This window comes from Callorhinchus milii, unplaced genomic scaffold (genome assembly GCF_018977255.1).
Source record: "Callorhinchus milii isolate IMCB2004 unplaced genomic scaffold, IMCB_Cmil_1.0 Scaffold1, whole genome shotgun sequence".
Taxonomy (NCBI): domain Eukaryota; kingdom Metazoa; phylum Chordata; class Chondrichthyes; order Chimaeriformes; family Callorhinchidae; genus Callorhinchus; species Callorhinchus milii.
This window is the reverse complement of record NW_024704742.1, coordinates 97724323-97738546: the sequence shown is the minus strand read 5'-3', so window position 1 is coordinate 97738546 and position 14224 is coordinate 97724323. Positions and strand designations below refer to the sequence as shown.

Here is a 14224-nt window from a genome sequence, read left to right as displayed (position 1 = left end):
ACAATCCTCTTCAACCTGTATTTGCTCCCTCTTGGTGACATCATCCACATATACGCGGATTACACCCAACTCTTACCTCTCTGCCTCCACACTCAACCCCAGGAACACTGCTGTAATGACAGACTGCTTGTCAGATATCAAGTCTTGGATGAGAGCCAACTTTCTACAGTTGAATGTCAGCAAGATCGAGGCTCTCCTCATTGGCTCGCGCCAGCACCTCTGCACCTCAGGCACTGGCAACATCAGCATCCACTCCACCGCACCAAACCTGTCAAGAACCTAGGGGTCTTATTTGACCCTCAACTGTCCTTTTCCCCCCACATCCCTACCTTGACTGCTTTGCCTCCCCCCCCCCCCCCCCCCTCTGCAACATTGCCTAACTCCGCCATTGTCTCACTCCTCAGGCTGCTGAAACCCTCATACACACCTTCATTACAACCAGGCTCGACTATGCCAACACCTTGCTTGTCGGCCTTCCCAACTCTTCCCTCCACAAGCTGCAGATCATCCAGAACTCTGCAATTCGTGTCCTCTCCTGCACCAGGCTCCATGACCCCATCACACCCACCCTTGCCCGGCTCCACTGGCTCCCCAACTCTCAGAGGATTGAGTTCAAAATTCTCATCCTCATCTTCAAGGCCCTCCATGGCCTTGCCGCCTCCTACCTCTCCGACCTGCTGGCCCCTTATCAACCGATCCCCTCCCTCCACTCACCAGGCTCCGGCCTGCTCCATGTCCCCTGCCTGGCCCACCCCACCATCGGCAGTCGGGCCTTCAGCCTTTCTGCCGTTCCCCTCTGGGATGCTTGACGTGAAAGGCGCTTTACAAATGTAATTTTGTATTGTACAGTAGGATCGCCAAGAAGGATATTTTGTTCTGTGGTTCGGAGGTACAGTAATTTCATGGGTTGAACAGAGTATGGTTCTAATTTATGCTAAAATGTGCACCGGTCTCTCTGCTCTTCTTGGGAAGAAGTTTGTGCAGAGGTAAAGGATCCAATTTAACCCAAGTCATTTGCTTTGAATGCAGGACCTGTGTTCCCGAATGCCCGCGGGGATTTTATGATGATGAGAAAAGAAGGTGTAAAAAATGCTGGTCAATCTGTGAGAATTGTGTAGGGAGCCGTAGCGACCAGTGTATCTCCTGTAAAAATGGCTACCACTTGAATGAGGAGACTAATGTCTGTGTGACTAATTGCCCAGAGTCCTTCTACCTCGATAAAAGTAAGTATTGGGAACTTTTAATCTACATTGTACTTCCTCTATGGAAGGGGAAAGAGAGGGAGAAATGATCACAAAAACTCTCTCGTGGTTGCAAATAACTTTTGAGTCAAATTTCTAGTTAAGCAAAAAAAAGAAGGCAACAAAATCAACAACAAATTACATTTGTGTAATGCCTTTGACATCGGAAGAACATTGGATGGACAGGCAAGGATTTGAACCCAAGCTGGGGGTTGGGATCAGGAGGAGTGGAGGGAGGATGGTATAGGATGGTACCCGAAGGTACAGTCAAAGAGAAAGGTCTTGAAATAGGCCTTGAAGGAAGCAAGGGAGGGAGCAAGACGAAGGGACTGCAGGATGGAGTTCTAAAGGGTGGGGCCAGAAAGGCTGAAGTTTCAACATTAGCAGTAGTCACATGAGCAGCTAAAGTTTAATACAGTTTTCCCAAACTGGATTTGTGGCTTTAATTGTGACTTCCAGTTTAAAATATTGCATTGGGGAATTAACACTGAGATCAACAAATCACATTTTATGTGGTTTTAAGATTTATAGATGGTGGATCCCAAGTGACAAAAGGCCTGTTTCTTCCCTCCCCCTGCCCCCATCCTCCCTCTGTCTCTCTCTCACACACACACACATATTAGCAGGGAGCAGAAATGGACAAACTCTTGTTCCCTGTTGATCTAAAAGTGTTATTGACGATAAGGTGTGAAATCCTAACACAATCAGAGCATAAAATTAGTTGTATGAAATGTAGGTGCTTCCTTTAACCTTTATATGAGGACCATGGTTGATGTGGAACAATAATTCTATTTCATAACTTGATCCAAGATTCACCAAAAATCTTTGTGAATAGGGAATTCCAAACCTGTCTTGGTGGCTGACTCTGGAATTCTGTTCGAGGTGCAAACTTCACAGAACTGAGATCTGCATTCAATCAGAATTTGAGTGGAGTTCAGAGATGGCTTATTTTGATCTGCTGCACATCCAACATTTGCTATTTGCGAATCTCACAATTTGACATAGCCAGAAATGTCATTTCTAAATATGTTTCCCCTTTCTGCTTCCCCTAATTACTATTTCCCCAATATACTTTATCTTATCACATATTTCTTTCTCTTTCCAGATGGAAATACATGTAGGAGATGTAGCGAAAACTGCCGGAGGTGCAATGGATTTCAATTCTGTACAGACTGCAAGCCGGGTATGAGGTATGAAGAACTTGTACTCAGTGCCATTTTTTGTAAAAGAAACATTGGGGGAAATGGGGCTTCTGAAGTGACTTGCAACCATTGTCCTGTCTTCCAGTTTGCAGGGAACAAAGTGCGTCTTCAGCTGTGCAGATGGGAGCTATTACAACTCACAGAAAAGGGGCTGTGAACGATGTCACTTTTCCTGTGCAACATGTGCCGGTAATCTTTACTTCCATGAATCTCAGCACATTTTAGTTCTTTTTGGGTGGGGAGGGGATGGGGGGCTCAATATTTTCCAAGGCGCACATATCTTGATTAAATAACTTATTTTGGGTGGTAGTATACAGAACCATGGATTGCATAGGGTATGTTGTAATATCATGACACTGCGTCATTGTGCTATTAATTTTGGTCAGCCAGATGAATAACACGTGGCAATCTATCACTAGTTCAGAGTATCCAATCCAGAATAAGAGTTCCACACACACCTACCCGTGGAAATTTTCCTACATCTGGAATGGAGTGTACACTCCCTTACCTAATTCTGGAGCGTATTGGGCTCACCTCCTTCCCCCCCCCCCCACCGCCCCCCCAGGAGGATATAGATGGTAACATGTAGAGAATTGCCAATAGCATATACTGTAATGTGTTCTTGGTTTATGTATAGCGTGCGTGGTGGTGGGGGGGGGGGGGGGCGGGGTGGGGAGCTAAGGCCACAAAATACATGTTGCACCTGTCGCACCTATTTGCGAGAGTGAAGTGCTTTGAGACATCTCGACAGTCTGTGAACCACTTTGTGATGCTTTGATGACTTGACAGAGTACTATATCAAATTAAGGGAATATTATATAATGGATGGATACTGGGAAGAAAGGGGAAAAATTTGTGCCTTCAATCAATATCCTGGAAAAGCTGCTTCTAGGCTGATTTTTTAAAAATAACTTCTGCTGCTGTCAGTCGTGCAGAAACTCCCGATGGTGATGATGGTTCAAAAAGTTTCTTATGTGAACCGAATTTATAATAATAAATTTGTCAAATCTGGTTTGGCTTTAAACCAATCAATATGTTATAGATTGATTTATGAATTTGGGAATATAAGAACAGGAAACTATTCAGGTATCATGACTGTTCCACTAGTTTATTAGATCTTGGCAGATCTTTTCATTTCAATGCTGCATCCTTTTGTCATACTCCTTAATATCTTTACTACCCAAGGAAATGTGTATCCATCTCTTAAACATCCCCTATTGATTTTGCTTCTACAGACTTCTGAGGCAGAACAACCCACATCTTCACAAAGAAATGCTTCCTGACTTAATTTCTAACCATCGTGGATCTGATTTTGATGCTATGACCCTTTTTGTCTATGATCCCTATACCAGAGCGATGAATTGTCCATTATTTGACCTGTCAGTTCCTTAAATTATTTAAAATACCGGAGAAACTGCTGGGCATTAACAACAGCAACAAATTACATTTCATGGCACTGTTGGAACATGTCACAGCCATTGTTCGCTGAAGGAAAGCATCTAGTTACCAAAACTCTTGGACTGTGACCTTCATTCTGTTTCTGTGTTGTTCCAGGCCAAGGCCAGGAGTCATGTACAAGGTGTGCACCATCTTTTTATATGGAAGATTGGAGATGTGTACTGAGCTGCAGTGTTGGCTACTTCTTAGATCAGCCATATGAAAACGCAGAAAAGACTTGCAGGAGGTAAGTTGAACTGATTCTTTGAACTGCTCTCAACTATTTGTAAATTTCCTCTGAAAACTGTTTCTTTGCAAGCTAAGATTCATAATTTTAGCAGAATTCATACAAGGTTTCATTGAACTTGCCTTAAGCCAGGTGGCATTAGTGAATGGAGTTCCAGAGGCACATTTAGAAGTGCAGTGTATCCAGCTTTATAGGGTAGCTGTAAATCCAGACACCTTGCAAAGCCATTGCAGTGCATCGATTCTATTGACATTCTATGGGTTCTTTGCTCCCCAATCCCTGAAATGTAGATTTATTGGATTAATTTGGGCCAGGTGAGGGAGGAAAGACTGGAAGGATGGTTGGCACATGCTGACCGGAGACTTTAGAAAAGAGTGGAGATGTGTATCAAGCTTACCCCTGTCCCATCATTGGGAGTTGGGCTTTGAACGTTTCTGCCCACTCTCTGGAACTCCAACACAGAGTCCCTTTGACTCGCCCCTCCTTTCCCTTGCCTCTTTCACTGTCTGTCTCAAGACCTTCCTCTTTGACCATGCTTTTGGTCCTCTCTCCCCACCCCTTTACCCTCCTCATCGTCGTCCCCCACCCCTGGTTCAGGTGCAAACCCTGGACTGTTCAGCACCATGTAATATTCTGCCAACATGAACTCAATATGAATTGTATTGTCTTCTCGAACTTCATTTCTGATTATAGAAAAATATATTTTTAATCAGCTAAGGCCTAGGAATTCTGCCGAGCAGTCCAATAATACCATCTTGCCCCCTCCCTTGCCTCCTACAAGATCCATCTCAAAACCCTCCTCTTCGACCATACTTTCGATCACCCTGCTTTCCGCTGCCCTCCACCCTCCCCAATACAAGCTCGGTTCCAAAACTCCTATCTGTCCAGCGCCTTGGGACATCCTCCCGATGTGAAAGGCACCATACAAATGTCATTTTGTTATTGTCTCAACAACGTGATAAGGCTGTATCTCAAATGCAAGGATTATTATTGTACTTTTCCCCACGTATGTACACCTACACGTTTTTAGGTATCTACATAGAAAGGTACACCCTTAAGATTTAAAAATAACATCTGTACGTTTTATTTTCTCAAGGTGTGATCCTAGCTGTTCAACTTGTATTGGTCATGGAGAGAGGAACTGTAGCACCTGTCCTAGTGGATACAACCTTGAGGACGGAGCTTGTGTGCTTGGCACCGTTTGTAAAGATGGTGAGTACTCCTGGGCATTGTTTTTCATGTGAAATTGTGTGAATACAGCAAGTCCTTTTTACAGTTAGACTTGCTCCTGAGGTAGCATTCATATTGGCGAGAGGAACACTTATTTATTTGAAAGTCTCTTAAGAATATTAGTGAATAGTGTGTTGAAAGTTCAATTTAGTTTATCTAATTGGACAGGGCAGGTTCTGTTCTGCTGCCTGTTGCCTTCCTTGTGCAAGCTGATATTGAAGTTGCACACAGTAAGTGTTGCGAGCTCACCTATTGGACAGTTGTTTCTCTTGGTTACTAGTACTGTTGGAAGAGGTACATGTAAAACAGGTATGAAAAAAAATCCCAATTAAGAAACTGGTACAGAGATGTGGCAAATACCATACATGGCAAACTGTTCTTTTCATTGTAACAATACTGTAACTCTACCCTCGCAGAATATTGTCCTGTGAATTACCAGTTGGAAATATAATTCACAGCAAAACTTGTTCTGTCACCCCTTCCTCATTGATTAAAAATACAGTGTTGTTAAGTTTTGTTTGGAGAATGGTTTCAGCTCATTATGTCACTTGTGAAACTCAGGAACGTTCACTAAATTGATTTCTTCTCACCCCACTGATAGAGAACTCTCCTGTTTTCTATTGTTTGTGCATACAAATAATCACAAGCTGACTTCAATGGCATAAAATAGCCAACCTGCCTGACATTTGCAAATAAATGTTTTCTCCATCCTGCACCCCAAGATCTTACCTTTAGAAAGGCTGATGGGCTGCTGAGCTTTATAAATAGGGAATATGAAAGCAAGAAGTGCTACTATAGTTATGTATAGCAGAGATGGCTAACTTGCGAACCGCATTACACATGCGTAAAATAGTCGAGTCGGCCATCCCTAATGTATAGCATTAGTCATTTGGAGTTTCGTGTTCAGTTTTGGGTGCCCAGCCTTAGGAAGGATACATAGTAAACCTGGGGAGTGGCCCATTATGCTTCACCTGGGATTAAAACTGGAATGAAGGGGCTGACTCTTTTTTTATTATATTCCCCGGACGTAAAGAGGTGTTTAAGAATGAACAGATTGCCAAGCTGGATAAAGGCTGCTGCTCTACTGGGTGAGAGATCCAAAACAAGTAGACCAGTGTTAAAATTAGAACTGAGATCAGAAAATATTTCTTCACACAAATTAAGTGGAACACACTGCCACACGCCTAATAATAATCCCTCCAAAAAAATCAAAACAATAATAAATTGGTCATTTTCAATCCACGACTGTTTGTGGAACATTGCTGTGCGCAATTGGCTGCCGCGTTCGCCCACAAATATACAGTCAATTCACTTTACAGTATATTCTGTGAAGCGCTTTGGGACGTCTAGAAGATGTGAGGATTATTATTATTGTGGATGCAAATTTGATTGGGATGTCAAAAAGGGATATGCCTAATACTTAGGAAGTTAGAGTATTAGGGAGAAAAGATTAGGAAACGGGCTAAAGAGATCTAACAAGGTCTAATTAAATGGTAGAACAGGCCTAATGGTTCGAATGACCTATTTATGTTCCTACCATTGTGAAATGTTTAACCTTAAACGCAAGTGGTTAAAGAGATTATAAAGCCTCATCAGCATTTATTCATTGTGCTAACTGTTGGAAAAAGAATCATTTGTCTCTAGATAGATGTCACTTTCTGATATGGGGTACAAGAATGATTTTTTTAAAAAAACCTTTACAAGCTGCTTCTGTAAATATACCGCATCAAACTTCAATTACCTTTCTGTGAAATAATGTAGTTGCTCAATAATCAATTGTACACACTTAGTATAAACACATGGAAGCTGTTTTGCACTTTCAACTTCTTAGTAGTAGATTCTGGTTATAATAAAGCCAGTGTTTTTGCAGCCATCTGTGTAAGTTCAACTTGGAGATTTCTTCAAACCAATGTGAACTTCCATACATTCATGGACAAAATCCTATGCAAAGTGTGATGGACAATGTCTTCTGTCCTGGAGAATTCCAGCTTTGAACTTCTAATATTTTCCCCATGAAGAGTCTGTTGTTAAAAAAAACTGTGGATTTACATTTGGTACAGTGCCTTTCACGTCAGGAGGACATCCCAAAGATCTTCACAGGATTTACTCTAATGTATAGTGACTGTATATTTTGTAGGTGAAATGCAGCAGACTATTTATACACATCAATGTCTCAAAAAATGTCTCAATGTCTCAAAAAATAAATGGCATGTTAAGGAACTTAACACATATGTCAGGAACTTTGTTCTGTAATCATGGTCACTGCTTTGTCTGTCTAATGAGGAACTACTTGGCATTAGTTAGTTATCCAACCTAATATGAATATGGTAGAATATAAGAATATGCCTTCTCCAGAAACATTGATGTTGATAAAAAGAGCACTAAAGTGTTGAAAATCTCCTGAATATATATGAATAGTGCTGCAACCTATTAAATTTCAACAAACGTCTTTATACAGTGGCATTCTTCCTCTTCAGATAATACATTCTGAGAAAGATGACATACCTATGGCCAGTTACTACCGCATGGATCAGTTTATAAACTTGCCACATAACTTTAGCTAAAAATATACATCTGTTTATTTAGAAACCTACATTCCTTCCCTTTTCTTTCTCGTTCCTCCTTCCCCCAATTTCCCTAGTTGACAATATTCGAAATGAGAGGGAAATTTCAGTGCCCTGGCCAACAATTCTCAAGATATATTGACAATTGTGGGACATTGCTTTGTGCAAATTGCCTGCTGCATTTGCTGGAGAATACAGTCACCATATTAAATAATAATTTCCTGTGAAGTGCTTTCTGGCATTTTGATGTTATAGGCACCATAATCTGATGTACAGTTTTTTTTAACTTTATAAAGGAAAAGGGGAGATAAATATTCTGTATTGTTATTAGTTCATGGCATGTGGTCCAGAATTCTTGGCAAAGGATTTTACTTGTGTGTAAAAGCTATAATGATCCTAAACATTAAACAATGCAGGGCTCCCTTTTATATAGAACAAATCTTTGTTTAAAATCTTAACACACATTAGTGGATCTGGTATGGTCAGTGTAGGCAAAAGTTAAACTTTTAAGCTGTAGCAATACAAATAACAGCCATTCAAATCTATTAAATTAGCACCAGTGTATTGAATGAAATGTAATGTGGACTTCTTGGTCCATTGTACAATAATTGCAAATGTAGGTTTTTCAGCTTGTGTATTTTATGCCTTTTTTTTCTAGATTGCTATTTTACCTATTTTACTTTCTTTAATGTGATTAAAAAGTTCTTTCAGCTGTGGTACTGATTCACTTTCATGATGTTTAAGCTGTTTTCTAATGTCTTTCTGTGATCTTTTTTCCCCCTCCAAAAATGGACTAAAAATCACTTGCTGTTGAAATATGAAAACTTGCTTCCTGTTGGACACAATTACTTCTGATGAACCCCCAAAAATTGCTTCTGTCATCTTCTTGAACTGGCTTCTTCTACCCTGTCTGATACAATCACCTACTTGGTCCCTCTGCTCCCATCTCCCCAAACTTCAACCTCTTCTCTCTGATCCTGATCTCTGGAAAGCAACGGAAGAGTCTTGGGCCGAGGGAAGTTTCTGCGTCTTGGTGAAAAAGAACAGCCTTTGCCAGCGGAAAGTGCTCCAACAACTGTGTTGCAGAACGTGTTCACTTAAAGGTTGAACGGATGACAACGGGTTTTCCCCCTCGCTCCAGAATGCACACGTGTAAATTCTTTTAATATCAAACAAAAAAAATAGAAAGCCACCCTTTCTCCTCCTTCAAGGAGATGGTGAACTATGTGACAGAACTTTATTGGTGAAGCAATTACAACAGACCTACCTTTCACTTCAGGTGTTTACTGTCTGACATCTGGAATATCTAATGTGTCAGTATTTTACTTTTATGACCAAAGCATCTAATGCCAAATTTCCTATTTGAATGAGATCTGATTTATTTTCCATTAAATCATGGGTTTGCTCTGTTTGGGAAGGATTTCCTTCTTTAACATCCAGGTTGTTGTCTAGAATACTTGTAGACGTTTACATCACTTTAAATTGGCAGTTTGGTAAATGCGTTAGTGTTTGCATTCAAAGTGCTCGCATGTTGAAATTTGTACCCACCGTCTCCCAGATGCACAAATGCCATGGATGGATGATTTTCAGACAAATACAAACAGGTATGTAAACCAGGAATAATGTGCTTCCTTCCAACCAGGAAACCAATTCCTACTCCGCCTGCTCCCACTAAACCTCTTCTGCAATAATATATAACATTCAGTATGTATATGCTTTTAATCATTTACTAACGGCCTGAAGCTTTATTGGTCATAATGGTATATCAGTCATAGCTTGTTGCTGTTGATGATCATGGTGGCATCAGTGGTGGAAGTGTTGGTATTCATATCAATGTTAATGGTAAGGATTGTCGTAGAAGTGGTGTCTTCAAAAACAAAGTGGGCAGTAGCTTCACATAGCAACCGCTCCTCATTCATCAACTGTGAGAGTGAGTTGGTGCTCAATGGTACTGTCATTAACGCACAGCCTTATAATGTCATTTTGGCATGAAAGTAGACCTACATTAATAAGTTCCCTTGCCAGAAAAAGTTTGCTTTCATTCTTACTTTCACTTTTTTCTGACACTCTTGTTATTGCCTTGCTTTGGGTTGTTTTAACATTTACTGTTAACCTCCTGGCTGGAAGTTACTTTTCTTCCATTTTAATTTTTGCAGCTTAATAGGAGAGGCTTACTAACATGGGCCTGTTTATAAAAGTAGAATTATTACCTGTTCAATTGTACTGTTCATGTATATTTTTAACTCTAATTTATGATCAAGTTGTGTGACCCTATTTTTACACAGACCGAATTCGTTCAGATTGAATCTAGATTAAATGAGTCGGGTTAACCCCATCCAAGTCCAAACCTGTCTCTTTCTGCAGCTGCAGGTATTGGTGCTTCAGAGCCAGGATGACTGCACACATTTCAAATTCTTTACTGATCTCCAAACGCTGTGCCAGCCACACCTTCATAGAACTCTGAGCTTTGGGATCTGTAAATCAGTCAGTAATTTGGGCTGATGGGTATAGAGAAACGCCTATCGGGCACATCTGCTAGGAGGGAAGGAATTTTTAGATCACCAGTGCACTGTACACATTCTGTGAATCATTGACATCAGGCTGAGACTAATTCCAAACTCTAATGTTGGTACAGGTTTAATTTTGTATGAGTGCGTGTTTTATTTTCAATGGTTTCACTGCAGGCTCAGCCTGTAGGAAGGAACCATCTGAAGTTAATATGTAACACAACATATTGCACTGAACATGCCTGGAATTGGCAGTGATACATGAATGCATGTGACTATAGCTCGCCATTCAAAACAAAATCTTTCCCTTCTATTGTGGGGAGAGTGAGAGAAGCCTCAGAGTGAGTGTACTGGTTTCTAAACCAACAACATAAGTTTTGTTTCCACAACTCGGATGACATTGATTGACCAATATTCAGCCAGACCATTTGGTGAAGCAGAGGTTTCTACCTCCCACCAGACTTTAACCCCATCCCCTTGAAGATGAGTAGCCTAATATGCGCACAGGCAGGTAGTAGCAGAGATGAAAGTGCTTCTTACTGTTTAATGAAGATGTGCTGTTAGGAAATTGTGGCTTGTATGTGAACTCAAGCTTACACTTGCAGGTGAAACTCAAGCTACCACAATACAGCAACAACTCTTCAGACGAGTTGCTCTCATTAGTTCTTTCTGCTTTAGGTATTAATTTTAAATGAGTTTTAAAAGTTTGGGTTTCTGGCAGGACTGAAAGAAGGAAGGAAAAACCTCAGTGACTCTGGTCACCCCTCATATTCCTTTACCTATAAAGGAGAGTTACATTTATAATGGTGCTGATTTGTGATTTGATTGAAGGAATAGGGACAGTTTTTTTTATAATTCATTGCAGGTTTTAATTTCTTTATTCGTTCCTGTGTCTTAATGAGATTCACACCCCACCCCACTAGCCCCCACCCCCTCGAAGCATTTATTACAATTTCTAAGCTCTTTGCCCAGACCATATCCATCAAACTACTTCAAGCTATCGAAGTCCAATTCTTTCTCTCCCTTCTACCACACACGATATGTTGCAGCCCATGTAATGGAGATCTCTATTAAAAGAAAGCCCATTGAATCACAAAACGTGGCTTCACAATGACCTTTCACTGTAAGTGTGGAAGAAGCACATTCCTACACTGTGCAGAGCCATTGGTCATGATCATTGATGAAAGGGATTCTCCCTTTTTGTTACTAACTGTTTCCTACACTGTCCTATGTTAGTGATGAACCATTCTTTTACATACTTAATCGCCATTTTTTCCTGATGATTACTTCCACTGAATTACAGTTATGTTAGGTCCATTACTATTCATATACTACCTTGGTCTCTTATGATTTTTAATAATTGTAATTTTAATTTAGCCTTAATTTGTTCAAATCCAAATAAAATATGTATTCATACTAATGGACATGGATTGTAAAGATTTTGTCAGATACTTGCAAAAACAAAACACTAATACTATTAAACAGGCGATAATAAAATAGTTTACATTTAGCATAGTGTCCGCGTCATTGAATTCACAATCACGTTTACTGATAGTTACTGTACATGTGTAAAATGCTCAGTCCATTACTTGTAAAATATTATAGTCCTGTTGTATTTGATAATGGCCAAATTCAGTGTAATTCCATATTTTATTTTTGCTATTAAATTAACCTTAATTTCATATAATTTCAGTCTTGGAAGAATCTTGTTTAAAAAGTCATGTTTAGAATATCACTGTGTGCAAAGAGCTCTATGTTTTAAAAATATGTAGTTTGATAGTTTTAACTGTAAAATGAAAGCGGCATTAAAATCGGTTCAATAAAGTTAAAACACCTGTTTTATATACAATTATTGGATGTCTGTGACGTTATTCTCAAGTCACTGATTTTAGTTCTTTTTAAAAAAGAAAATTGGAAGAGGAAGCAAAATAAACCCGAGGACTATTTGATGGTATTGGAAACCATTCTATTCATTCTTGAGAAAAACAACTCTGTTTTTCTGCAGACTTGATAGATTTCCTTTCAAGCCTTGTAAAAACACTCCTAGATTTATGAAAAGAGGCACTTAGAAAATATGGATAGATGAGACTCGAAACCATTTCCAGAGTGAACAGGTATATTTCTGCTTCTCCTTGATTACTTTTTGTACCTTTTTAAGGCATACTGTTTCCCCGCCATACGGTCCCAGTCAATCCTTTAAGTTAACTACCTTGTCCCCTATCATCTAGACTTCTAGTGCGTGCCTGTTTGTGGACAATAAGCCTTTTGTTTTACTGATGCATTCTACCCTCTGCTTGTGCTCTTTTTAAGAGTGGTCTTACAGCACCAACCAGGAGATTTGTTGGCCGGTAACCTGGGCCAATAGAAAAGTGCAGACACACTTTTCTTGTGGAATCCGCTACAAGCACCCACTCTGCAACAAACTCGCTATAAATGTAGCTTCTGGCTCGCGGGCCGCCCCACTGTTTACTTGGCGTCACTGTGAGCGGGGCAGTACTAGGCGTGCATGCGCGATGCGTCTTAAGCGGCAAATGGGCTTCACTCAGGGTCCCTGACTGTTGTGATTGTCTGTGGGAGAGAGTGTCAGTGAGTGTGTTTCTCTCTCTGGGTCTGTGTGCGGTGCTGGGCCGGAGAGCTTCTGTAACCTCGGTGGTGTGCCCATCCCCCACCTCAAAAAAAGCCACCCAATTTTTGTTAAAAAAGCAATTAATTTTTTTTGCAACAATCTAATATGGGTTATTTACTCATGTTTAGTTTTGATCAATAAAGCAAAAAAATGAAGGCTGGCCCTAAAATGCATCTTAATAGCACCAATCAACTCACCGCAATTTTCCACAAAGCCCACAAATTCACCCCGCATTTTTTTCAAATATTTCCGCACTTTTCTATTGGACCAGGATCTAACTGCGATATTTGCAAATTGTACTCTTTACGAGAATTGTGGCTTTCATTTTGACAATATTGGATTGCGCAGGCAAATTCCAGGCTGAGGAAGTCCAAAAAATAGGCCATTAAGCAAAAGGTTAGTTGCAAAATGTTACCAATATGAATTTACATAAAAATACTTTGAGCCAAAAAAACGTTGCACTTCTGACTAGTAATTTTTTAAAAAGAAAACTCACCGTTTCATCGTGTATTGTAGGATTGATGGTCACTAAAAGCAAGTGTAGTGATTATGGTTACATTACATAGCTGTTTGAATTACAACTGGCCTTGCAAATATTCTGAGCTTCCTGTATGGTGGAGTCAATCTCATAGTTATTATTGAGATTCCACAGCACCAGTGCCAATCACACTTGTGTGTGGGCAAGATTGAAGGATTTACAACTATTTTGAGTGTTGCATTTGCTGAGATTAACCTGTGGTTCCCAATGTCTGGAGAATATCTGTCAGGGCAAAAAGTGCAAAACTACCATTGCTGGCCTGTATTAATGCGATGATTCAGTCCACTAATGGCCAGAAAAATGACATCTGGTGCCACCAATGACAAATGGTGATCATTTCCTTCCCTTTCCTGAAGGGATTTGACTCATTTTATCCAAGGCACAATTCACCTTCTGAGTGAGTGTCAGCAGACTATTCAGACTTGCTCTCGTCCAATATCCCCACTTAACCACTTCCAGCCAGGGTTGCTGTACAGTGATCAGAAGCAGGAATGCAAGTTCATTTTTGTTTTCTCTTCCCCACCCTCCACTACCACTGACCACCATATGACCGGTCTCTTTGATCTCACTTATGGCCAACTATTTTGCCCTTCCCCCTCCCAAGCTCGACTCCCAGTCAACCGTGTGAAGTG

General features: G+C 40.4%; 1 protein-coding gene across 3 annotated transcripts in view; it reads left to right on the top strand.

Moving 5' to 3' along the window:
- Window positions 1-14224, top strand: part of pcsk5b (proprotein convertase subtilisin/kexin type 5b) — a 201042-nt gene that overhangs the window by 134195 nt on the left and 52623 nt on the right. The window contains exons 16-21 of one of the 3 annotated variants that reach the window (XM_042333712.1): window positions 1030-1223; window positions 2347-2431; window positions 2529-2632; window positions 3998-4127; window positions 5224-5339; window positions 8914-12277. In XM_042333712.1, the coding sequence (XP_042189646.1) occupies window positions 1030-1223; window positions 2347-2431; window positions 2529-2632; window positions 3998-4127; window positions 5224-5339; window positions 8914-9029 (745 nt within the window). In that variant the 3' untranslated portion in view covers window positions 9030-12277. The other 2 variants (XM_042333715.1, XM_042333710.1) reach the window with 2 other exon arrangements.